The 26,719-nt window shown below is 32.8% G+C and overlaps 1 protein-coding gene across 1 annotated transcript in view; it reads left to right on the plus strand.

Moving 5' to 3' along the window:
• The window catches only part of CDH19 (cadherin 19), a 108,838-nt gene extending 90,487 nt beyond the window's left edge, over positions 1 to 18,351 (plus strand). Inside the window, exons 10-12 of the mRNA XM_032152084.2 lie at positions 7,908 to 8,025; positions 10,324 to 10,575; positions 14,159 to 18,351. Of these exons, the coding sequence (XP_032007975.1) occupies positions 7,908 to 8,025; positions 10,324 to 10,575; positions 14,159 to 14,649 (861 nt within the window). The 3' untranslated portion in view covers positions 14,650 to 18,351. The remainder of the gene's footprint in view (positions 1 to 7,907; positions 8,026 to 10,323; positions 10,576 to 14,158) is intronic.
• The last annotated feature ends 8,368 nt before the right edge of the window (positions 18,352 to 26,719 follow it).

Here is a 26,719-nt window from a genome sequence, read left to right on the forward strand (position 1 = left end):
GGTACAAGTAGTTTTGTTAATATTAACAGTGACAATTAAGGGTCATGTCATACATTACAAGTTCTTAAGATGGAGTTCATTCTCTTCTAAAGAGATTAGAATGAGCTATACGGTGTCTATGTACACTTGATGTTGCACAGAAACAACATTGTCAGTGTCTGCTGGAGATGAGAGTGGAGAAGGTTAATAATGTCGATCATTAGATGTTTAAGGGAGTCAAATTAACAAAGTAAAAAACAAAAGTTAAGAACTCCAATATAAATGTATTATAGAGGTTGATTTTTTTGTTTTGTCATCATACGCGTGTGATATTAATAATGTACTACAAGTACATAAGATGTAACCATTGGTTTAGCTGAATGAAGTGTTTGAGAGACTGCATGCACAAGTTTTACATTTTCTTGTGAATCTATAATCATTTCAAAATGCAAGTTTTTTAAAAAAGTCATTAGACTGGAATGAAAGAAAATGAAATAATGTAAGAAAAACGGAAAAGAGGATTAAAACAATTTACTTTTATCTAAGCATTTCATAGTATCAAATGAAAAGTTTCTGTATATAATTTTTATGTGTATCATTTAGTTCCTTTGACTTGATATGTAAAATATTTATAGATTTCAAAGCATTGTATATTGTTAACTTTTTATTATTTTTAGGAAAGTTTAAATAACATGAAAATTAATTGTAACTTTGAAACTCAACTATACAAATCTCTTGACCGAAAATATTCCTTAGAAACTTCTCTGTGACATAGTCTCAGTATTATTAAGTATAACCTAGGCGGGACACATTGGCTCACTTGTGTAATCCCAGCACTTTGGGAGGCCTAGGCAAGAGGATCACCTGAGGTCAGAAGTTCGAGACCAGCCTGGCCAACATGGTGAAACACCATCTCTACTGAAACTACAAAAATTAGCTGGGTGTGGTGGTGGTCACCTGTAATCCCAGCTACTCAGGAGGCTGAGGCAGGAGAATCGCTTGAACCTGGGAGGAAGAGGTTGTAGTGAGCCGAGATCGCACCACTGCACTCAAGCCTGAGTGACAAGAGTGAAATTCCATCTCAAAAATAAATAAATAAATAAGTAAAGAATAAGAATAATAATCCTAAATCCTAGGTAATAAATATAAGACTTCAAAACGCACACATAATACATATAATAATGATAAAATATTATAGTCCTCAATCGATAATCAAAACTTTATGTAATATTGAAACTGATAGGGTAATATAATTTAAAACAGTAATGAGAAATCAATGCCTTCTCTTACACTATTATTTCTTGGAGTTCTAAAGCTGAATTTCATACAATATATAAAGTTCATATAAAATAAAGTCAATGAAAAGAAGAAAAATTATTTGAAAATATAAGAGTATGTAATGCAGTGCTTCCAAATAAATGATAGAAGTGTAAATTTTCCTGTAGCCACGTTTAAAAATATAAAAAACACCCAGATAATGTTAATTTAATAATGTTTATTTGATATATCCAAAATATCATCTTCACATGATTTTAATTAAAATCATTAACAGAATATTTTATATTTTATACATATTTTTAATTTATGAAGATGATTCTTGTCTCATCTCCCACATGCTCAAACAGCCAGAGAAAATGACAGGTAAAAAGATGTCTGATATCTATCTTCTTTGGATGGATAATAAATTAATCATAGAAAATAAAAATGCCAGAGTAGTCACACTCTACTCTGGAGGAATCCAAACATTTACTCAAATACCTATGTGGGTAAACTAAATTTTTGGTTTTGTTCTTAATGTGTAAGTGGCTGGGGTGGGGAAGAGAAGGAGAGAATTTTCAGCAATTTGCAAAATATTAGTACAATAAATGAGCTGACATCAGGGTAATTTGCCTTCACTGTGTGGTGCAAATGGTTATCATTTTTCAAATCAATGAGTGCCATTATTTTGACTGATATTAAATGTCTTTTTTTTGGAGGTAAAGTATAATATCGATAATTTTCAGATTCACTCATACCAATATTTTGTCTAAAGACATTTACCTTGTCTCCATGTAAAAATTTTCTTTTTCCTAAATTTCAGTGGTTGCATTTTGTGATCTATGATTCTCTTCCTTTCACTTTTGTGTCCAGAAGTTTTCCCAAACTCATTATTTCTTCTTTTATCCACTTCTTCCTCTCGACTACAGTTCACATCCAAATAACTGTATCTCTGCCTGATTTTTCTGTTTTAAGCTATGTGTCTGACTAACCTGAGAAAACAACTCAGATGTCCCATGGCTACACCAAATTTGCTCCTAAGCCTTCCCTTTTTTCAGTATCCTTAGGAAAATTATTATGATGTCAAGTTTTGCAGGAAAAAAAACATAAGGACATCATTTTTAATTAATTCTAGTCTTTATTCTCCATATCCAATCAATAATTTGGTTCTGTTGATCCCATCTCCTACATATGTCTTTAATGTTTTTCTCTCTATCATCATTCTTTCTACCCTAATAGGGACCTATCTTCTCTTCTAGAGTGAACCTCACCTAAGACACCTATCTTCTCTTCTAGAGTGAACCTGACCTAAGCAGGTCTGCAGAGGGATGTTCCTGTAAAATCAAACTTTGCTTCATCCAATCTCACAGCACATATGCAGCAATGTATCAGTTTTATAAGTCAATTATATCTATTAGGTAAGTCTGCAGTCATGCAGTTTCAGGAGAATCAGATTTTACTGGATGGAGAGTAGTGAGGAGAATATATAGCCCTCTTGAAAATGGTGAAAAAACATTACTTTGGTGACATCTTCTGGAGCTCAGCGTACCCTTAGGCAAATTTTGGGACTCAGGAACTGTATCTCTATTTGAAGCATACTGTACTATTCTCAATCTAGGAACACTGCTCAGTAATTTCTGTATTGTTTCTCATTAAAAATAACACATTCCGTAATTGTGATTGTTAGTGTTTTTTTGTATATCACATAAAGTGATTTTGATTACCAAGCAGTTGTTCAATAGGATCATGACAATAGCTTGTGGACTAGATTCTCTATTTACAGACTTACACTATGGATGTCCTCAGAAGGAGCATTCTAAAATGCAGTCCTTTGCCTGGAACCATGTGATCCCAAATAAAAGCAATGGTCATGTCATTCCCAACTTAGAGCCTGGGAGTGTCCCTCAGTATAAAATGGAAACTCTTTAATATGTCCACGATGTATCCCCTCCTCACTTCTACAGTATGATCTAATTTCAGCACAGACCCCCAGTGTTTAAGTATTAAGTACTTTAGGTGTTTGTAATGTTTTTAATGTAATTTCAGTATTCTGTACTTTCTCAATACTTTTTAAGTTTGCAATTCTGCTTGATCTTCTACACCACTAGAATGTGAACAGTGGTAACAGAGACTAACTCTATCCATGATTGTACCACCAGGCCTTAGGATTACTTGGCGTGCTGTAAGTACTAACGAAATACATCTTAAATGGATACATTTAAGATACTAATGAGATATTTTACAATTTAATATTTTTCCATATACATGCTGATTTCATGTGAATTTTAAAAGTATATTTGGAATATTAACTTTAAAAGGAAAATTAGAAAATGCATATTGAGATAAAAATCTAGGAATGTGTATTTTTCAACTGAATATCAATTTCTACAAGTTAATGGCAAAAACAATTACGATATCTATGACATTTAAATAAATATAATGTAATTTTCTGAAAAGTCCTTTTAGAAAACTTAGAGTATCCCCAGTTCTACCCAGGTCTAAAATATTATACTATAATGACCTTTTCAACATTTTTCTTCTAATATTTTGCTAAACAAAGAAAGACAACAAGCATACTACAGCCTAGACTTTCTTGTTGGTTCTAGTTCAATTAATGTATTATTTTGCACTTGGCCTGTTTGAACAGATGTTCAACACCTTTTTTGAGTTTTATAGATATATTTTGTCAAAACAGGTATAATTTAAAATCATTTACTCATTAGAACAACATAAAAAGTAATGGTCTCATACATATGTTTGTATAATAATTTCTTGGCAATGGGAGAAAATTTGCATCTTTAGCCTAATACAAGGTATACCTACCTGGAATAACTAAATAAGCAACTCAGATAAGATTTTTAAGAAAATCTTTCCAGGTATTCATTTATTACAACTCCAACTTTTTGTTTAACATTTCTCTATTGAGAAGCATTTTTTATTGTTTATTAAGTGCATTTCAAGGAATTGATGACTTATGTAAATTAATACTCAGTATTTGTATATTGATTTAGAGTTCATGATTCAATTTATAGTTTATAATCTTATTCAACAATTTATTCATTGACTAATCCTGGAAGTAGGTTTCACTGTGACTTGCCATGAAGGTAAGGAAACAGACACAAATGTATTGCTTGCTCCAAATCATTGTGTACAAGAGTTGCATCTTAAACTAGCTGTCCATCAATTGCATGTTTAATAAGAACCATCTCTTTGGTTTGAAGAATGTGAGTACTGGGCCTATTTTTGACTCAGGATAATTAATCTGGAGTGATATTTTAGTAAACTGGCCCATGTGTGACTTTTTCTTAAAAAAAGACAGCGCATAATGATTAATAGTAGGAAAATGATTATCTTTATTCTCCTGATTATCTTTAAAGTCAAATAGTGATTATAGTTTCATAAAATAACTAAATTGGAACTTATGAAACTTCCAATAGCTGGCCATCTTTAATCTACAAAATATTAATTTCATACATTTATACCTAATGTATGATATCTTTGCATTCTTTAATTTTCATGATATTTTTTGCTTAGGATCACACTTTTTTCATCAATTCATATTTTTATTCAAGTATTAGCTCACTGGCTGTACTCTTACCCTAGAAAATCTTCCCTTTCTCCCATGTCAAAATACATTATTTTCCTCTATTTTTAACCATTATTTTTGGTCCTTATCCTATAAAATTATATTACTCATTTCTCTGTCACTATCTTTTATGAGACATGTTTTTACTTGCTTTTGGAATTCCGTGTTTTTTATGGTATCATTTTGTATGCAAATATGGTAGGACAAGAACAAGTCTAGGGTATGAACAATATGTCCTAGAGGGCTACACTTACTACTCATATTGCATATTGACTATGACATCAGCTTACATTCTAATTCTGGTCCAGCCAATTTGCTTACCTAAGAGACTTAGCTTATATGAAGCTTAATATAAACATTTATAACATAGGAACAATAATACGATTTATTCCAAAGGACCATTGTGAAGATTATCTAAGATAATGTATAGAACAGATCCTGGCCCATAGGTAAGTTCTTATTAAATTGTAGTTACTTTTCAATTCTTGGGGCTTACACAATATATTTCCATTGTAGCTTTCCATGCACTGTATATAGATGATGGATGTATTGTGTCAGAAATAAATTGGCCAAAATTCTACCTCGAGAGCAAAAAGAATATTAAAAATCTGAGCTTTGGGCCGGACGCAGTGGCTCACGCCTGTAATCCCAGCACTTTGGGAGGACAAGGTGGGCAGATTATGAGGTCAGGAGATTGAGACCATCCGGCTAACACGGTGAAACCCCATCTCTACTAAAAATACAAAAAAAAAAAAATAGCCGGGTGTGGTAGCGGGCACCTGTAGTCCCAGCAACTCGGGAGGCTGAGTCGGGAGAATGGCATGAACTCGGGAGGCGGAGCTTGCAGTGAGCCAAGGTCGTGCCACTGCACTCCAGCCTGGGTGACAGAGTGACACTCAGTCTCAAAAAAAAAAAAAAAAAAAAAAAAGTCTGAGCTTTCTTTCAGAATTGGCCATAATTTGGAGTTATTTTGCTTTTCTCTTTTCCCAATCTCTCAAGCCATGGCTGTTCCTGGTATACACTTTTACCTTTTATCTTTGCTCCTTTCATAAATGTATGAGGTCAGCGATAGGTCCCAGATAATAATTTTAATCAGTGCAACAGATAGAAGTTCTTCTTAGAATTTTATTTTAAAATGAAAATGAAAACCTTTTCATTGTTATATTTAAAGGAAAAATAAATATCCTCCATCAAGACTTATGAGCACATTAATGTGGTCTCTTTGTTAGAGATATATGTTTATTTTTACGTGTACGTGTTCAAGGTAAATTCAATAAAATTCATAATACTTGATATATGACTCATTTTATGTCAGTGTCTCCCTATTTTTCTAAAACAATTGTGAAAGCCAGTAAAGCATATCTTATTGGAAGCCCAATGTACAGAGCAAATATAAGTGGAGACATGTTCATTTAAAAGGGGGCAGACTGTTGAAATCTTGCTCATTCAGTTTCCTGTACATACGTATAAGGTATTTTGATTTATTAAAAATCTTTTGAAATACATACAGTCTATCTCTAGTCTTCTTAAGTCTTCATTCCCAAAGGGAGACATTTACAACATTTAGTCAGATGCTCGTGTTTAATACAGAACATCAGGTAGTAAAATAAAATATTCCTTATCTGAACACTGTAACCACATGCACCAGCAAGATAAACATGAATTCTATACTTTGTTATCAATCTTACTTCAGTAAATATGCACATAGAGATATTCATATGCCTATTACTAACAATATTCAGGACACCATGGTATGCAAAAACTCAACAAGAGAATATTTTCATGAGGAACACATAATAGACATAGGAACACATAATAGTTTGTCATGTGACAAACTCTCTGACAAGCCAAGACCTGTAATCCTGAAAATGAACTCTGAAGGTTAAGTATTAGTATTTTTATTTTTCAAAGTTAAAAACTTGTAAATGGCAAAGCCACAATTCAGAACATTGGGTTTCCAAGCCCCTGCCCTCTACCCAGCCTATACAAAATCCTGTAATATTCTAAAATACAGCCTTTACATTAACACAGATCAATATCCACATGTATAATTATAAGCATGGATTGAATAAAATGTGTTTTGTTAAATTACTTAACACTAAATGAATATTATTTATTAGTAATGTGTAATGAGTTAAAAATAAATCAATGTGGAGAAATAATATACAGATCGTATTGGTTTCCTAATGTTCTTTATGCCTGTGATGACATATCTATTTTTTTGAAGTACAATATAAATCTGGGTTTGTCATCTTGCATGTGAGGCTATTTTTGTTTGACATATTGTTAAAAGCCCTTTAATTCTAGAAAATTCAAAACAATAACTTCTATAATCAATTTACTTTAATTTCCACAATTAATCACAATCTCACTATGTGATCTTGACAGCATCTTTTTCGACAATAATGAACTACTTGACTGACAGATTCATCTTGAAAGAAAAAAATTAATTGAGAATGGATTGGTTCATATCTGCAATACTTCACTGTTTTATGATCTGAGATATAGAGATGAACTTATTTGATGTAAAACCCTTTCCTATAATCATTATGGGTCAAAGGAAATCATGTACATTGCCCCTATGTTTTAAATGCATTATTTCCTCAATCAATTGCAAATCTCATTACTTTAGCAAATAGTTTAGTAAGCCAGTAACTCTACCACAGTTTTGCTCTCAGTAAAAACAGGAAATAGATAACTTTAGCAAATCATAATATCTGACATTCAGATAAAGAAAAAGTTAAGAAGGAAGAAAGAGTGAAATGTAGACAGGGAGGGTGTGAGTAATACAAAAGCAAAGCTTTGGAGACTTCTAACAAACAGCTTTTGGAATCCACCTGATGCATCAACAAGAATTTGTTTATTGTGTAATATTACAGCACCCCTTGAAAAAAGGAAGTGAACATATTTTTAGCCAGAGAAAAAATATTTTAATATTATCTACTGATTTGACAGTTATTTTCTGCAATGTGCCTACTGATTGTAATAAAGCAATGTGAATAAAAGCTAATAATAATAATAACAGCCGTGATCTTCTTCCTGAAGCCAAACAACAACAAAAGTCTATCCCCCCCCTTTTTTTTAGGTAATTCAGACTATCAGTGCAGTGGATAGAGATGAATCCATAGAAGAGCACCATTTTTACTTTAATCTATCCGTAGAAGACACTAACAATTCAAGTTTTACAATCATAGATAATCAAGGTAATGTCATTCACTCATAATGAGTTTCGATACGTTTTTGTGACCCATGTTAGACTTTAATGGAATTTATGGCATTGATTTTTATACTGTTCCTGCAACATAATAATGTTTGGAAATCAAGCAAAAGAGTAACAATGAAAATGGAAAACAAAACTCAATGTTAAGTTCTAAAAATATTGGCTCCATTTCTCACCGCATTTCTTCAAAGTAGAAACACTTTTTAAAGTTATCAATGGCTGTAAGTTCTTGTAAAGTCTGAATGACCCTGCGAATATAATTGCAGTTCTGACACCATGGCTCCTTTCATGCTTTCACTAACTCAGACTTCAATCTATGACTGAGGAAGAAAATGATATTTATTTTAGTTACAGTCATGTTAGCTTGATTGATTCAAAAATATTTAGGGTCATCAATTAGGAGCTTAGAATATATGAAATTGGGTTAATATAGTTCTTATTCCTTCAAAACCAAATAATTTTTATCAATCTAAGGAATAAGTGTTCCAAAGAACTTTTTGTAGGGGCAGAATTTCTTTTTCCTTTCTGTAGAGGTGGATTAACTTTATACAAAGCCACGCTGCTTCTTTTTCATGAGCTTCAGTAAGAGATACTTTTTGTCATAATAAGAACTTCTATTTTAATTTTTTTATACCTCAAAGTGATGAAACACAGTTAATTTAATACTCAAGTATCTGCAACCAAATACTTGCAGTTCTCCTTACAGCTGAGGTTAAGCTTTGTTCCAGAAGAGACCTTTCGTACGAGAGTAAATGCAACACATTTCCGTCTGTTTTGCCCTCGTCAAATTCCCCCAGGGAGGAAACTCAAATATGTTTCAGACAAAAACCACAAATATCTCTTTCGAGCTCTTTGAGAAATCTCCAAACTGCTTTCCACCAAATTTAGCCATGTAACAAACTCTTAGATTCAGGGGGTATGTGTATTATTATTATTATTTTTTTATGTTGCAAACTTCAACGTTATTTTATTTATTTTATTACTATACTGTAAGTTAAAAATTATATTTTAAAATACATATATTAATATAAATGAATCTAAGCTGGAGTTTTAAATATATATATTTAAATACATTGATATTTGTATATATATAGATTAATTTATATTAATATAAAATAAATTACTGAGGTGAAATAAATACATTGAAGCATACAAAATTGATTTGGTTTAATGCTTGTGGTCACAAGTAATTTAATAAAACACATATTCAAAAAGTGTCAGCTGTCTCTCAACTCTTAGATCTGCCTAGCAAATAAAATCACATGGGCTTTATAGACCTTAAGTGTTTCATAGTGAATTGTCTTTAAAAAGGTGATTTGGGAAATGTCCTACTTAAGCATGCATTTCAAAAGGCTTTTATTTATTTTCCTTTTACTGCTATTGTCTTCTAAAATTTGTCTGGTGACTACAGAAAATATTTTGAGGGATGGTAAAAAAAGAAGTAAAGGGAAAATACAGTTCTGACGTGTAAGAAATTACAATGACAGAAGTTATTTATAGTATTTTTGGATTCACAGAAGAGTAATTGTATATTTGTTGAAGTGCTTATGGTTTGTTTTCATGGATTTTTTGAATGGACTCTCTAGGTAAATGAATCAGACTAAGTGTAATGATTTTCAGAATTTTAAATACAAATATGGATTAATAACATCAATGTGATATGAAATATCCTAATAGGATCTTGTCTACCAAGTGAAATTATTTTGTCTAATTAGAAAATATAGTATTTGAGATCATGTGCTTTGACAGATAACTTTGAAAGTCTTGTATATTCCCTGGATTTGTACAAATAATGGGTCCCAAGTATTAGAAAATAAACCATGTCATAGGTAATTAACACAAATAAAGCCAGCTCTATCAGCATATATTTCACATTGGTAGTCCCTATAAATTATTGATATCTGATTAAAAAGCTATTTTCTGTGTTACACATATGTTTTATATATGTGTCAAAGACATTTTGGAACCAATTTAAGTAATTCAATAATAATATAAATGCTTTAAATAATTAAGTAGTATCAACTCAATATTTAATAATATTAAATAGTAATTTTACTACATAATTTAAATAATCATCTGATTACATAATTAGGGTTTAGGTAATGTCAAAACACTAATAATTTAGTGTGGATGTGGTAGTTGTCTTCTCATCAGAAATTTCCTCTTCCTTTTATTTGAACTTGATCATATCTCTATACTATTGTCCCTAGTACATGTGACTATTGCATACAAATTTCTCTTATGTAGTTGAAAAAATTATACACATGGATTTTTGTTTTAGATAACACAGCTGTCATTTTGACTAATAGAACTGGTTTTAACCTTCAAGAAGAGCCTGTCTTCTACATCTCCATCTTAATTGCCGACAATGGAATCCCGTCACTTACAAGTACAAACACCCTTACCATCCATGTCTGTGACTGTGGTGACAGTGGGAGCACACAGACCTGCCAGTACCAGGAGCTTGCGCTTTCCATGGAATTCAAGACAGAAGTCATCATTGCTATTCTCATTTGCATTATGATCATATTTGGTAGGTAGTGCTGAACTCAACATATACTCATTTATTTAAAATGTATGTATATGATAAATACATAAAATAGTTAATTCTATTATGGCATTATAATGTGGGTTTGTGTGTATGTTTATTGCTCCTCTGAATGTAGTATTATTCTTAAATCAAGTGGATAAATAAGTGGATAAAGATGTGATCTTTGAATTGTATGAGTATGTGAGTGTGTGTACACATCTGTTTATGCATGTTCTTGACACATATACAATGTAACAATATAAAATATGTAAAAATTAGTGATAATAATGGTGAGCTTCTCTCGAGTGCTTATTACACTCCAGGAGACAATCTTCAGTGTTTTATATGCACTATGCAATCTGAACCTCACAATAACCTTATTAAGTAGTAACTAATATCACCTACGCTTTATAGATGAAGGAATGGAAGCTCAAAAAGCTATGAAGGGTCACGCAGCTAGAAAATGATGTGCTAAGATTCCGTGACCACAACACATTGTTACGCAACACTCTACTACAACTGACTAGAGCCCAAGGTGCATTTAAAAAAAAAAAAAGCACAGTAAAATCTACTCTCTTAGCAATTTTCGAGTATAAAATACCTTATTATTAAGTATAGTTACCATGCTGTAAAACAGATCTCTTGAATTTATTCCTAATGTCTAACTGAAACTTTGTGTCTTTTGATCAATGTCTCTTCATTCTCTCACCTATCCTGCTACTACCATTCTACTCTCTACTTATATGAGTTATTTATTTACTTTTTTTCAATTTGTCAAAGTGAGATCATGCAGTGTCTGTCCTTCTGTGCCTGGCTTCTTTCATTTAGTATGATGTTATCTAGTTTTATCTATGTTGTTGCAAATGACAGAACTTCTTTCTTGTTTAAAGCTAAATAGCATTGATTGTGTCTATATACCACATTTTCCTTATCCATTAATTCACTGATGGAAACTTAGCTTCCATCAATTCCATATCTTGGCTATCGTGAATAATGCTGTAATGAACATGGAAGTGTGGATATCTCTTCAACATACCAGTTTTATTTATAAGTATTTAAGGTGATGAATATATTAAATTGATGTAATCATTCCACAGTGTATCCATATATCAGACATCACATTGTATACCATAAATGTATATGTTTTTATTTGTCAACTAAAACTAAAAATAATCCAAAAGTCTTTTTGTGAATAAAAAGGACAGTAAATGTTAGAAATGAGGAATGTATAAGAGAACGTCTTTTTAAATCCAAGTACAGAAGAGAAAGAAATCCCAGTAAAAGAGCGCTATTAGTTTTTGTTTGCTTGTTTTTTTCTATTGCTATCACTATTTTTATAAGCAGATAATTTATATTCATTTCACACATGAGGCAGCTGAACCCCAAAAGGTCTTAATCAGGCTTTCAGGACTATAAAATATTCATCTAGCATAACCTTTTCCTTTTTTTAATGCCAAAATATATAGTCTAAACTCTTCTCTTGCCTCCCTCAAAACTTCAAACCGAAAGCCAATGAAACTACATTGAATAGTGAGAGCAAATGTATCAGACAGTTTCTGAAATGCCAAACTGACCATTCAAACTGGCATGAGATACGTTTCAGGACCTGCTTGTTTTCACTTAACTTATCTTTCTTAAGGCTTCAAAACCCATCCATTCCTCATTTGCCACCTACCATTACAATTGTTTAGGACCTAGCTTCAGTTTTTAAAATTATTTTTAATGATCTTTGATTATAAAGCTGAATTCACAGCTACGTGGCTAGATCCAGACGCAAACATAAATAGTAAAAGCATAATATGGGGGGAGTAAAATACTGAGCTACCTATAGATACAGACTTAAACCAAGCCCTGAAAACCTACAAACAAACAAGGGGCAGCTTCGTAGTTACACATGTGAGTAAAATTTAGCAGGTGGGAGTTATGGGTCAACTATTATAATAGTGATTTCCTTTGAATGTTTTATAAATGTTTATCTCCAATTCAGATCAGAAAACTATTTATTAGACTCCTTTCTATTTCAACCATATATATTATATGAGTTCTAAAGTACCATAACTGAATGCAAATATGGTGACCTTATTTATTTTAGATATTTTAAATGCAAGTTTTACATAAATACTATATAACCAACGTATTTCTCTTTGTGATACTATTCATAACATTACTTCACGTGTGTTTCAAATCCTACATGTGAAATTCTGAACAGCCACATAAGATCCTAGGTTGGGTCTTGGTTATCCTTGATACCCATACACAAAGACACACGCACACACACACACATTTTTATTTAAAATTAATGCAAAAGTGTTCTGATTTTTTTCTGTTTCTACATGATGTTAAAATTATCTTATATAATAAATAATAATTCTAGACAAATGTGTTATGATTCCAATGCATGATAGTTTGGAATTTCTGAAATTTATGTGGTATCACAGAGCACAGGCTCTGAACCAACTTTCTACTTTTGTCTTTTTTTTATTTTATTGTATTTATAATTGATACAAATTGGACATATTTATGGGGTACCGTGTGTTGTTTCAATACCTGTATATAATGTATAATGCTCAAGTCAGCATAATTAGCATATTTGTCACTGAAAACATTTAGCCTTTCTTTGTAGTGATAAAATTCCAATTTATCTCTTCTACCTATTTTGAAATAAATTATTAGCTACAGTCACCCTATGGTATAATAGAACACCAGAACTTATTCCTCCTGTCCCACTGTAACTTTGTACCAATTGAATAACCTCTCTTCATCCCCGCTCCCCTGACTACTCTCCAAATCTTGGTACCTACCATTGTATTCTCTACTTCTATGAAACCAACTTTTTTAGATTCCACGTGTAAGTGAGATCATGCAGTGCTTTTCTTTCTGTGCCTAGCTTAGTTTGCTTAACATGATGTCTGGCAGGTTCATCTACGTTGCTGTAAATGACGTCACTGTTGGTGACTAAACAGTATCCCATTGTATCTAACTAGCTGTGTCTTTCTAGCGATGTCATTTGACATCTGTGTGCTTCAGTTTTCTCATCTATAATAGGATATAATAATATAATGGCTTTCACAAGAATAAAATCAATCAATAAATATAAAGCTTTTAGAAGAATGCCTGATGTATGCTTCATAGTCAATACATATTAATTTGGAAAATAATTATGCCACAGAATTTTGCTCCAATAGGGAATATCAAACTGTTCTGTTGTTCTGAACTACTATTAATATGAAGCATTGGCTACTAAAGTTGACAAATGCATTCAGGTTGCAAACTTTTATCATTCTACTTTATTCTATTTTAATATTTGAGAAAAATAGATTTTGAATGTTAAATTGCTCATCATCTAAAATAGTTCACTATATTTTTATGGTTTTCCTTGACTCTAAGTCATCAGCCAGAAAAATTGTGCTACATTCTTTTGTAATTTTGCAAGTCCCTTTGGCAAATTTTCAATAACAAACGTATCTTTTTGTCTTATAATCATAAAGTTTAAGCACTCATCTTGAGCTTGAAATGAGAGCAAAGACTGTAATGTTTATAATATTCTTTATTGTTTATTGATATTCTGATATGCTTTCTTCATCAGGGTTTATTTTTTTGACTTTGGGTTTAAAACAACGGAGAAAACAGATTCTATTTCCTGAGAAAAGTGAAGATTTCGGAGAGAACATATTCCGATATGATGATGAAGGGGGCGGAGAAGAAGATACAGAGGCCTTTGATGTAGCGGAGCTGAGGAGCAGTACCGGAGTGCGGGAACGCAAGACTCGGAAAACCACAAGCGCTGAGATCAGGAGCCTATACAGGCAGTCTTTGCAAGTTGGCCCCGACAGTGCCATATTCAGGAAATTCATTCTGGAAAAGCTCGAAGAAGCTGATACTGATCCGTGTGCCCCTCCTTTTGATTCCCTCCAGACCTACGCTTTTGAGGGAACAGGGTCATTAGCTGGATCCCTGAGCTCCTTAGAATCAGCAGTCTCTGATCAGGATGAAAGCTACGATTACCTTAACGAGTTGGGACCTCGCTTTAAAAGGTTAGCATGCATGTTTGGTTCTGCAGTGCAGTCAAATAATTAGGGCTTTTTACCATCAAAATTTTTTAAAGTGCTAATGTGTATTTGAACCAAATGGTAGGTAGTCTTAAAGAGTTTTGTGCCCTGGCTCTATGGTGGGAAAAGCCCTAGTCTATGGAGTTTTCTGATTTCCCTGGAGTAAATACCCCATGGTTATTTTAAGCTACCTACATGCTCTCATTGAACAGAGATATGGGGAGAAACGTAAGCAATCAACTCACAGGCATCAATACAACCAGATTTGAAGTAAAATAATTTAGGAAGATATTAAAAGTAGATGAGAGGACATAAGATGTAGTCAATCCTTATGCGATTATAATCATTATTTACTTAGGAAAGAGTAAAAATACCAAACAAGAGAAAATTTAAAGGAGCAAAAATTTGCAAGTCAAATAGGAATGTACAAATTGAGAGAACATTTACATTTCTATCATATTGACATGAAAAGTGAAAATGTGTAGTCAGAGAAATTTTCATGAATTATTCCGTGAAGTATTGTTTTCTTTATTTAAAAAAGAATGCTAGGTAATCTTGGTAGAAAACTAGAAAGTATGATAAACAACGGTTGGAGGAATCCATGGAAAATAGATGAGAAAAAGACTTTCTGGAGATCACAGAAATTTTGTATTAATAAAAGTCTTATAAAACCAGCTCTGGCATATGACTAAAATATTCCTCTACTATTTTTCAATGTCATCTAATGCAAATGCTCAACCTTTTTAAATGGTTAATGTGAGAAAGGCACTGGATTAAGATATCTTAGTGTTATTTTATTTACTCAATTTTCATCTTTCACAGTGTAAGAATAAAATGTTTATGTGGTTAAGTTCCTGATACTATATAGAGATAAACTTTAAAACTTTAACACCTAGGATAATGTGGGTGATTACATATATGTTTAAAAACATTTACCTCATATGGAAAGCAGGTTTCTAAGATGTCATGATTCATTACAGTTTGATATTTTAAAACCTTTGCCAAGAGCACTCTTTAAAACTGATTTCAAATTTGAACAGATACTTGGTGTATATTAATTAATCAGAGATATATAGTATAAATTTGTATTATTTTTGATATTACAACTTTGTATTAAAAAAGGAAAATATATTTAGGTGTTTGTCATAGATTTTTTTCATATGCAACTCAAAACACATTCTTATCATGTCAAAATACAATAGCAAAATACAAGTCAATATTTACTCATAATTAAATGCAAACCTTATTAATCTGGTGGAAAGTGTGGAAAAATTTAAGTAAATTTTTATCTCTACTAAAAGTTATTTAGACAACTTAAGGGAATACTGGATTCAAACTTCAGTTACTACTCACTCTAAATATTATGATCAACTGAACTGACTGTTACCATTCATGGAATAAAACATGATACAATTCTCAGTATTTACCTTTCTGTTAAGAACTTGGAATATGACTGATGCTTCAGTGTCATTTTTTAATTACTGAATATAAAATTAGATGCAATAGTTATATTTGTTGTAGCCTTAAGAAGGAAATCAATGCTAAGCTGTTGGGCATAAAGCTTTATGGTAACGTTAGATAACAAGTAAATAAAACACTTTTATTTTAATCGACCTTTTAAGAATGACCTTTATTATTCTATCCAAATCAAGGTAGATTTCAAAATTTATAGTTTGAGCAGGAAGAAAGTAGTGAATACAAAATTCTTAAAATTGGTTTATATGATCTTTTTTTATTAATAGCATGTGAGACTAAGCTGAACCAAATTGGTCATATATGTTAAATCAAATAATTTGAGTAATTTTGAATTATTGATGAAGTAGTTAAATGGTTATATCTTATTGGTACCTTGAAATTTAAACATCTATATCACATAATAAATAAAGTTTTTCATCAATCTGAAACAGGCACCATTAAGTTGGTGACACAAATATTATCATTTCACAAAAGCTTGAAAAAACCAGATTTGAAGTAAAATAATTTAGGAAGATATTAAAAGTGGATGAGAGGACATAAGATGTAGTCAATCCTTATGCAATGATATCATTATTTACTTAGGAAAGAGTAAAAATACCAAACAAGAGAAAATTTAAAGGAGCAAAAATTTGCAAATCAAATAGAAATGTACAAATCGAGAGAACATTTACATTTCTATCATACTGACATGAACATTGAAAATGTATAGTCAGAGAACTTTTCATGAATTATTCCATGAAGTATTGTTTCCTTTATTTAAAAAAGAATGCTAGGTAATCTCAGTAGAAAACTAAAAAGTATGATAAACAACAGATGGAAGAATCCATGGAAAATAGATGAGAAAAAGGCTTTCTGGGGATCACAGAAATTTTGTATGAATAAAAGCCTTATAAACAATGAATACATTTGGATAAACAACTCATTAAAATGCACATTAATGGAATACTTATACAAATATTTTTAATACTTGTGTCCAGTGGCACTAAAGAGATATATTAAAATAGATCCTGGTTGAGTTGATGATAAGATTGTCAATCATAGGATACACAGGGAAAGCACAGACATGATTGCACATCTGTTTGGTAGTCTAAAATATGTTCCTTTTAACCACATCAAAAGATACTATCTGATTCTAATACAGAAGTTGCAACTTCCTAGGAATTATACTTTGTATTATTTTCAATAATTATTTTACGTTTTTGCATCACATGGGTGTTGCAAGAACACAGCTCTTAAGCTAAAAAGGCATTACATTAAGAATTTATTTTTGTAAATTTTAATAAACTCTAAATTAATGCAAAAAATTTATGAAAATAGCACAGCTTCACATTAATACCCACAGTACTTAAATATCTCCTTTAGTTGACTCACAGCTTTGTATGTAAGCTTTAAATTTTTAATGGTAAAAACAAGAAAATTAGGACTAGTGAACTTCTAGTTGTTCACTCAGTGCATGTGCTTGGGCTTAACAGACCTTTGTTTGAATTAGTTGCTTTCAATTAAACGAACGTGTATTTGTTAAACTGCTTAATCTTTCCAGACCTCACTTTGTAAAATGAGGTCCAATCACCTATTTCGCATGGTTGTTATGAAGAATTAATTATAAGATATGTAAAACCAGCAGCACCAATAGTGCCTGACAAAATATAACTGCTCAATAAATAACAGTGAATTATTATAACAACAGCTGATGTTATTCTGTTAGAACCCATGGTCTGTTTCTTTTCCAATTCTGAGTGATTTCAACAGCTTCACGGCACATTGAAAATAAAAATCAACTTCCTCACCTTCCCTATGGGCCATGGACTTTCCCATCTCTACCCACTTGTGCAGTCTCTCCTGTTTCCTCTCTCCTCCTCAGTTACTAAAGCAATCTTCCTTCAAACACTTCTATTTTCCATTACCTCACTTCATTCAGGTCGGTGATCAGCTGCAACTTCCTCAGAAAGACCACTGCCATTTCTGGTGACCCTGGCTTTGTCTTGCTTTGTATTAAATTACTCAGCTTACCTGGTATTATTGTTGTCCTTATTGCTTATTAGAATGTAACCCTTAATGGCAAGAAATTGTCAGTCTTGTTCGTTTATCATTGTGTAAAAATGTTTCTAGCACACAGAAAGTGACCAATAAATATTTCTGGAATTAATGTAGTAATGAATCCAATCTATTTTACTTAGTCACTTGTGGAAATTCTTTTGGTTTCCATTGACTATTTTTATAGAATATTAATATGGAATTAAAGTATTTTTCAAAATGGGTTAGTACTGAGTAGTTAGTGGATACAGTAAAGATTTTTCAAAATCTTTCCAAAAATTACACAACTTTGACATTTATCTTGCTTGAACTCATTGATATATCTGGAGGAAAAATAGTTGATGAAGTTATACTGTTCAATCAAAACAGGTTATTAATGATGCCTGTAGAAAGTCTCATATGAATAAATTTTCACAAAGTGTAAGAAATATGAAATCATGTGCCATGCATAAGAATCCTACTTCACATTTTAAAGTACAACTTGGTAACAGATGCATTATTACACAGCTCTCAGGGCTACCAGAAACCTACAAGCTGGCTTCAAGATTTTTTACAGTCTATGGTATTTGATAGTAAAAGACAGGGAGACTAAGTAGACAGATAAATGGAGGAAAGGAATATGTGACTTTTTACATAGTCAGATCCGTCTGTCTATATGGAAATTGTGATTTCCTGAAGGAAGAAGGACTAGCATCTCAATTGCAAGTAGTTCCTTGAGACCTATTAGAAATTTTTGCTGCCCTTTTTTTCCTAGAGAGCTCTGAAGATGACTGTCCGATCCATCTGAAATAGCAGGAACGGGAGAGGGTAGTAACTGGGAACTGCCATTCCTAGCTTTTGACAGGGTGAAGCTGAATGAGTTTTACGTAGCTTAAGGGACTGCAGCTATAGAAATTTTGCACAGATGGAGGTGAGAGGGAGCTTAAGATAGTCATCCAAAAATACATTACATAGGTCAAGGAACAATAGAGATCTCACGTCCTTGAGATGTGTCTCTGAATTGTCCGTGCATGTGCCCCATGACAGAGTACCAGCCTTCAGATGCCTGTGGTTACAGAGGTCACTGGTTGTGAGGTTAGGATGCCACCAACATGTTTACTGTGCCCCCTTTTTCTCATATCTTCCTTCCTACCCAGACCTCAGAGGATTAGAAGCAGCAGAGGTCTGCTCCTCTGGGAGAGGATTGGAGTTAGATTTTATACTGGATGTGAGGTTAAGGTCTTCTAGTAAATAGCATAGATTTTAAAAGATATTTGAAAGTGACAAGAAGCTGTGGAAACTGTCTGATATTCGGCCAAGGTAGGCATCAGAAAAAATGTCTCAAACTGAATAAAAGAATTCATTTTCATGATAATTCCCACCAAATTACATAGTAATAGTCTGGAAACATAACAAATCAATTTGGCATTTCATGTAGTTTAAATAATAATTTGAAATTCACTTTTTAAATATAAACCATAAGCTAAGTATACAAAGAAAATATAATTTATAGTATCCTTACGTCTGAGAGCATATTAAAATAGTTCACACAGCTTTATTTCAAGCAGTTCCTTTGTATTTATTCATTTTAATATTTAAAATGTACATTCCATTGACTTCCACAGTGCTAAGTGATTTATCTCAGCTACAAATAAGGCTGGGCAGGAAAACTACAATATTTTTATGATTATATAGAGGTAGACATCAATACAATGTTTTATCTATAAAAGGGAGAAAAGTCGATGGATAGTATTCACATGTGGTAATGTTAAACATTTCCATAATATTACCTAGTTGGTATGCCAGTGAAAGTAAGTGGTCTATGAAGTTCATTTTAATTAACTTTTTGTTGCTAACATTCTTTGCCATGTAACCTTGAGTAAGTTATTTAGAATTTTTTCTCTTGATACCTTCACCTGTACAACGGAGGTATTAAGAATATGTAAGTCATAGGATTGTTGTGGGAACTAACTGAAATAATATTAAAGAATGTAGAATATTTCCAAATGTATAGCAAACACTTGACATTTTTACCAGTTGTTATTATTATCAAAATAGGAATCATTATATTATTAATTTTACCTTTAGGAAGGTTTATAGACCTATCCCTTTTACTCAAGTACGAGAATTAATATGGAGAAGAAGAGAGAAGAAAGGGAATTAAATCAGGGCAATAATTATCTTCCTGTTACTTACTGCCTCCTCACCCTGACCCTCCCAGGGTAATTTTCTAATACCAAAGGAAGAAATTAATTGCTCAACTTATACATTATGTATGAGGTGCTCCGATGAAAATTAATCATTCTATGGCATTTATTTTGGGAAAAAAACGCTGGCAAGTTAAGTAGTAACCAACCTTTTTGTGGCAATGTTTCCTAGGTATAGATATTTCAGGAGAAATCCTGTTGAAAAAGAGTTGGTTTATCTCATTTTGTAAGTAATAGAGAAGAAAAATACATTCCCATATTATTTTAGAACTACATAGAACAAAAGAAATATACTAATAGCACTAACAGGTAGCTTTTCAAACACGTTGTTAATATCTAAGATCTGATGACCACAGTTGTAATTTTATACTAAGAAATAAAAATTAAATTACAAGCAGATTGTCACTTCTGAAAATGCAAGATGAAAAGCTGCACCCTTGACATCCCTATCTGCTTTCCCCTGTCCTCGTGCTTTTTAAAAATAAAAATTAAGGTCACATTCGCATATGTTCTCTGATGAGTACGTATTTATCATCTAGCCTTCGCATATCTGAGCCAATCTTAGGTCTCAGGCAAGTTGTAGGCAATTGTCCAGCTAAAACTGACACCTTAGTTTTCAGAAACATTTTTGTTATCCCAGAGGACCTCTGTGTTATTCTGGAAGCTTCCTTTGTAGAACTGATTATCTATTTTCAACTCTATATAAAACATATGTATTAACACTTCACATATTCAATTTATATAGAGAGAATATCACTAATAATTTAAAAATATTTAAGTTTTACTAATCGTAACAATAAAAGGTTGATATACAGTGTATATATTCATAGTATATTCATTATCAAACACTATTAAATTAATTTGTCCCACTAATACAGTTTTCAACAGCAAAAGTCTCTCTTTTTTATAACATATTATCTATAACCAGGCTTGTTACTTTATTTACTTTATTGCGCAAAGAACAGAAAAGGAAATTTGTACAAAAGGACGTACTAGGAAAATGTGTGAACTGAGAAAATTCTAAATTTTCCACATGCTTGTGTTGTCAACCCAAATATCAAGTAAATAACAAGGAGCAAACTTTATTTGCTAGCAGCATCTATTACACTAGTAGCATCTACTGAGTCTCTCTAATTTGAGTTCTATGTAATAAACCCCAAGTAAAATCTTAAATTATCTGTGTCCTGGCTGAAAAAGTAATGATGAGAAACACTTGGTGGTGGAGTCAGAAAATGGGGCCAGGGCGAGAGGTCGGTGCTCAGGTGAGACTGGTTGCTGAGCTCAGCTCCCATTCACACCTTGCAAAGGTGTAGGTGCTTTTACCTGGTCCTCATGGAGTTGCGCTGCAGCTCAAAAGAAGAAAACATTCATAATAGGAGGACTGTGGTTTTTTCAGTTTTTAATGACTATACCCAACAAATCTGTTCTAAATCTCTCTCTCTCTCTCTCTCGTCTTATTCTAAGTGTTTTTAAGGTACTATTTCATTTAATGAGGTAGGTATCATTATTACCCCCAAGACACTGATAAGGAAACCAGCACACAGAGAGTCTTTGTATTGTGCCCGAGGTCGTACACCTAACAGTGGCAGAGTTGAAGCTTAAATCCAGGCTGACAAGTTCTAGATTCCAGGGTTTTGTCCATTTACAGCATACTGGCTGTCCATTTACAGCATACTGGCTGTGCTGCCCTTGACACATGGAGATTATGGCGATTACAACTCAAGATGAGATTTTGGGTGGGGACACAGCTAAACCATAACAATTGTCATAACTCAAAATTAACATGCTGAAAAGCGTATCAATTACTCACTTTTAAAAGAGTGAGTATGGTTACAACCTATCAGACTTAGATGTTGATTTTCTTAAATTAATAGTTTTTAGAAAAGATTTGCATTTATACAAGCAATAAATCATGACCAGTTCTCAGAATCATTGAAAAAAATATTTTTTTCAGTATGTCTTCTAAAGGAGTCCTTTTGAAGCCTAAATAAAACAGAGTTCCCCCAGAAGTAAGCTGGTCTTATTACTTTAGAAAAACTGTAATACACTATATATGCCATTATATAAGGAATATGTGTATATATATATGAATAAACGGTATTTATATTTTTATTTATAAAACTTAAATCCAGGCAAACAAGTTCTAGATTTCAGGCTTTTGTCCATTACAGAATAATGTCTGTCCATTTGCACCACCTCATTCAGTTAGTAACATAGCTGCTTTTGTTACTTATGGTTGCCAATGATTTTTTTTCTATTACTTTAGATGTTAATACTGTATAAATATTATATATTCACATAGATGGATTAAGGAGGTGAATAGCATTCTTTTTTCAAAAATAAATCCATCTGTCCATTTTTTATGTCACTACTAAGTCTGAGTTTCTATTAGTAGGTTACATGTCACATATTGTATTTATTATTATTATTATTATTATTATTATTATTATTATATTATTCATTATTGGTGCCAATCAACCATAGAAATAACACACTCAGAGTATCCAAAGGTACAGAAAAAAATTGTATATATATATATACAGAAAACTATATATATATACATACAGAAAACATATATATATACAGATCATATATATATATAAATCATATATATATATACTCAGAAAACATATATATATATATATAACCCATTTTATTTTGGACCTTCAAACATACATTTTCAAATAAGGCATTGATTTTAAGGTGGCTAACTTATGACAATACCAGTCAACTTAATTGGTGTTTTTCATTTGAGTCCATATTTTAAAATGCCTTGTGTTTCAATTTAGGGCCCATGCAAATCTCTGAAATAATAAACATGTGAAGGGCAAAAACAAGAAAAAACACATCAGGAGTTGCATAGCTAGATATATCTTCAAAGGACAAATATGGCTAAGTGGCTGCTTTCTAGTCTATGGTGGAAAGCAAGTAATGTAAAATCCTTTCTTGGTAATATTTTTGGAGAAAACATTACAGCATGGTGACAGTTATTAGCATTGTATCATTACTGTGATACTAAGTAATTAAAATGCCTTGTCCCTACTGCTGAAATGCAGCTTGACCATGGTCTGGCAAAGGCAGAGTAGACAAGTCACCTGCATGATCTCCCCCAGCAGGGGGTGCATTCTACCTATTTTTGCTTAGGTGGCTGCATATGGGCCTTTCTGTAGTTTGTGCCAAGACAAGCATTACTATTACCAGCTCAGAAGAAAATGTGATTTAATAGGTATACAGAAGTAGTATCATTCCACACAGAATTTTAAATCATATTAATTTAAATGCTAAATTTCTTATGGCTTTCATTTTTATGTTGTTTATTTGCAATATTAGTCAAAAATAATTGATATTTTTATTAAAATGTATAGTGATAACTAGCACTGAGAGTCATTAGACTTTTATGAATGAATCATGTTAACCTATTTAGTGAATATTCCAGATTGCAGAAGAGTGTCTGCCATTGTGAGTCGTGCTACCTATTATGTGCTCTCTTTTCCTGATAAAACTGGTTGCACAAAGCCTGTAGAACCCTGGGGTTGGAACTCAAAGAGCATTATGGAGGCAGAGCTATTCATTCCATGCTGGCTCTTGTTTTGCCACATGCTGCAACATTCAAAAAGCCAAATGCTGCTTTCTATGGCATGTACACTCATCCCTGAGGCAGATGGCAGTCCCAAATTTCCCTTCCTTAATCATTTCTACTTATTTTTACACTCTACATAGCATTGAGTAAATCAGAGTATTCCATTATGACTTCTAATTGCTTTTCTGAAAGGTGAAATGCTTAAATGTATTAAATATGTTAAACATGGCAACAGTCCCACTGAGAGACATAAGAATCTCAACATCATCATCACCTTTATAAAGCAATTCCATATGCTTCTCTTCTTCCAGGCAGTTACTTAATTCAGGTAGAAATGTTCTGATATGTGGCTTTTACAATTAGCCTTTGCCTTAAGACATTGCCCCAGATTTGAGATCAGAATAATAATGAATTTTTAGATAGCATACCTATAATATTTTGCATTAATAATAAAAGAATCAAGAGATATTGGCTTGGAATACTCAAAAAATAGGTAGATATTCTCTGGAGTACTATAGTGCATAGTTGGCTTTCTTAATATTTTCAAAAGTTAAGTCTCGTATAGTTAAATGACTATTAAACCACTTTGTAAGACAATATGTCTCCAAAGTGTCCCTCAACTACCAAAAGTAATATGATAAAAATGCAAATTTTAGAAAATATTTTGTTTCTCAAGCTTCAAAATTCCTTTTTAATATCATGAAATAGCTATAAAATGTAGTATCGACCTGATTCCTGTATGGTTTCATATTTTAGGATGATTTGGTTCTAATATAGGCAGTTATGAGATAAACACACAAATACATGAATGCACAAACACACAGACATTTTAAAAGATTCCTATATGGTTTCATATTTTAGGATGATTCCCATATGGTTTCATATTTTAGGATGATTCCTATATGGTTTCATATTTTAGGATGACTTGGTTCTAATACAGGAAGTTGTGAGATGAACACACAAATACATAATTGCACAAATGCACAGACAGACATTTTAACGGTATTTCCCATTTCCTCAGCACAACTCTACAAGTTAATTGGAGAAAATTTCTGTATGTGCGTATGTGTCTATCAGAATGGGAAGAAATCACACCGTAAGATGGAGACCTTGCTCTGACAGATTCTCGCCGCAGCCTTTTTCTAATTTAAATAAGGCCAGCGCTCATATTCAAGTTTCATTTATTCATCCAATTAGTGCGTATTTATTAAGTACCCTTTACATGCCAGCACTTCAGCAGATGCTGGGAAAACAAACAAAAAAACACAAAACATTTTCATTACCAAAAAGCTATATTCAAAAGATGGTATTTTTCACAATTGGAATGCTTTTAGAGGTAAACAGAAAGTCGGTTAGGAAAATCGAGGAGTGATCCTCCCGATGGCTACTCAGTCCCAGTGGGGGAACCAGCACAGCTCTGTGGTGGGAAAAAGCTTAATGAGGAGCTAAGGAGTCGGTCATCGCCATGATCTTTGCAGACATGATACTGTGTGCCTCATGCATATTTACCTACTCCACGGTGGAATTTCTATGGCTGTTAGAACCTTGTTCAGCTTGCAGGTAAATGAGAATTACCTCAAAGGTAGGCCAAACCTACAGGTAGTGGATCTCATTTATTGGGCTATAAGTTGATGGCCAAGCAAATGCAAAAATTAATGGCAGGGAGCTTGGTTACGTGATAGGGAGAGAGGACACTGTGCTATACCACTCTGCGGGTGCCACTCACTTTGCAGAGAAGGTTGTATAGTATTTGACGTGAAACAGCTCCAACCACAAATGTTTACCTCCCAAGAAAATTTTACTATGCTTTTTTTTTTTTTTTTTTTTGAGACGGGGTCTCGCTCTGTCGCCCAGGCTGGAGTGCAGTGGCGCAATCTCGGCTCACTGCAAGCTCCGCCTCCCGGGTTCACGCCATTCTCCTGCCTCAGCCTCTCCGAGTAGCTGGGACTACAGGCGCCCGCCACCACGCCCGGCTAATTTTTTTTTGTATTTTTAGTAGAGACGGGGTTTCACCGTGGTCTCGATCTCCTGACCTCGTGATCCGCCCGCCTCGGCCTCCCAAAGTGCTGGGATTACAAGCGTGAGCCACCACGCCCGGCCACTATGCTTTATTTTTAAAAACAATTTTAGATTTAGAGAAAAATTGTTGATAGTACGTAATTCCCATACCCACATACGATATACTCAGTTTCCCTAATGTTAATATTTTACAACAGTACATTTATTACAATTAATGAACCACTATTGATACTTTAGTATTAAAGTCCGTACTTTATTCAGACGTCCTTAGATCTTAACTGGTGTTTTATTTCTTTTTCTTTTCTTTTTTTTTTTTTTTTTGGTTCAATTCATCTGTATCTAACGTCTTTTCAGTTCCAGGATACCTTGTTATTTTCAGTGTTTAAGTCTCATTGGGATCCACTTGGCTGTGACAGCTTCTCAGAGTTTTATTTATTTTTTATCTTTGATGACTTTGACAGTTTTGAATAGTACTGGTAAAGCATTTTGTAGAAATATTGGGATTTGACTAATGATTTTCTAAAGATTACGATAGGCTAATAGGTGTTTGAAAGGAAGAACACAGAAGTAAAGTGCCATTTTCCTCATATCACTTCAAAACTACATACTATCAACATGGTTTATCACTGCTAATGTTGACGTTGATTACCTGGCTAAGACAGAGGTTGTTGTATTTCTCCACTCTCAAATTACTCTTTTTTCCCCTTTTTCATATGTTAGTCTCTGAAAGTAAGTAACTATGTGCAGCCCCCATTTAAGATGTGGGGAATTGTGCTTCCTCTCATTGAGAGCAGAGTACCCAC

The sequence above is a fragment of the Hylobates moloch genome, unplaced genomic scaffold (genome assembly GCF_009828535.3).
Source record: "Hylobates moloch isolate HMO894 unplaced genomic scaffold, HMol_V3 SCAFFOLD_5, whole genome shotgun sequence".
Lineage (NCBI taxonomy): Eukaryota > Metazoa > Chordata > Mammalia > Primates > Hylobatidae > Hylobates > Hylobates moloch.